General features: G+C 53.3%; 1 protein-coding gene across 1 annotated transcript in view; it reads right to left on the bottom strand.

Moving 5' to 3' along the window:
* SODALDRAFT_22174 (mitogen-activated protein kinase) overlaps positions 1-620 on the bottom strand; it is a 1879-nt gene extending 1259 nt beyond the window's left edge. Inside the window, exons 1-2 of the mRNA XM_028607344.1 lie at positions 261-620; positions 4-199 (exon numbers count right to left, since the gene is read on the bottom strand). Of these exons, the coding sequence (XP_028470534.1) occupies positions 4-199; positions 261-370 (306 nt within the window). The 5' untranslated portion in view covers positions 371-620. The remainder of the gene's footprint in view (positions 1-3; positions 200-260) is intronic.
* Between the last annotated feature and the right edge of the window lie 665 nt (positions 621-1285).

The raw sequence follows: 1285 nt of genomic DNA, 5'->3' as shown, positions 1-1285 counted from the left end.
CACCTGAATCAAGTACACTTCGTTGAAGGTGTCGTAGCCGCGTGGCTTCTGGATGTCAAGGATAGAGATGATGTTCTCGTGGTTGAAGTACCTCAAGAGTTTCATCTCGCGGAGAGTCCTCAAACAGAACATGGAGTGGTCGAAAGGGGTGATCTTCTTGATAGCGACTTTCTGCCCAGATGGCTTGTGTATCGCGGAACTGTGGCAGCATACGTTAGTCACGGGGCAGGATACGAGTTAGAGGGGAGTATCAAAAGTACCAGACGACGCCATAAGCGCCTTCGCCGACCACATCCTGGATATCGTACTGCTCGCTGACGTTAAAGGAGATCTTGCGGGATCCCGAGGGATTAGGTGCGTTGCGAGACATGTTTTCGACCTTGCCTCAGGCCTGTGACTATAATAGACGGGAAAGAGCCGAGGGAGAGAGACCCGGAGACCGTCGCAACGCGGTTGATCGCACTGAAGGGCTGCTTGGTTCGGTAGACGTAGGAATCTAGGCGATGTCGGGGTGTTTCGGGTACTCTTCAGCAATCGACAGCTCGAGTCGGGTTCGAGGCTTGCAGTAGCAGTAAAGGCGTCTCGAAGCTGGTTATGGATAGGTCGTCTATCGCCCAGTTCAGTCTCCGTGGTGGTCCAGGGACGTCTGTGATCAATAGATGTTAGCTGTGCGGTACAACAAACCACACAAGTCAATGAAGCTGCGAGACTTCATTTTCTTCTGCTCACTGGCTCTCGCATTGCACGGCAGGGTTGATCTTCCTTGACACCAGCTAGATGCGGTGTCCACCCAGATGTCGGTGACTGGAAGGTTTCTTGTGGAATTTGAAGACAAATGAATGCGTGTAGGTGCTTTGGAAGGAAAGAAGAGGGGCGACGAGCTGACAGGGAAGTGGGTGGTTGACCTGACGATCCCCTTGGGTGGAATGGAAGACAACTAGCAGGCCGCTGTGCAGACTTGGAGTGGGGGAAGCTGTGGGAGCTGCGGGAGATGTCTGCGGAAAAGATGGTCGCAGCTGCAATGAGCTGGCACAAGCAGGAACAGTGTGCGCTTGCATCGTCCCGACAGGAAGCAAGATGAATGTCCGACTTGCCCCTTGCAAGTCGTGAACTTTTGAAGGCAACATACCTCACTGCGTCCGTCTACCTTATGCAGGAGTTCCCCGGTCAGATTTGTGTCTATGACTTGGAATCGCCAAAGAAGCTGATGGATGCTGTCAACCGTGAGGCCTTCCCGGTGCTGGATACCAGAGATTGGGAAACAAGAGTGCGAGATCGTGGGGAC

This window comes from Sodiomyces alkalinus (assembly GCF_003711515.1).
Source record: "Sodiomyces alkalinus F11 unplaced genomic scaffold SODALscaffold_1, whole genome shotgun sequence".
Lineage (NCBI taxonomy): Eukaryota > Fungi > Ascomycota > Sordariomycetes > Glomerellales > Plectosphaerellaceae > Sodiomyces > Sodiomyces alkalinus.
This window is presented reverse-complemented; position numbering and strand designations above follow the sequence as displayed.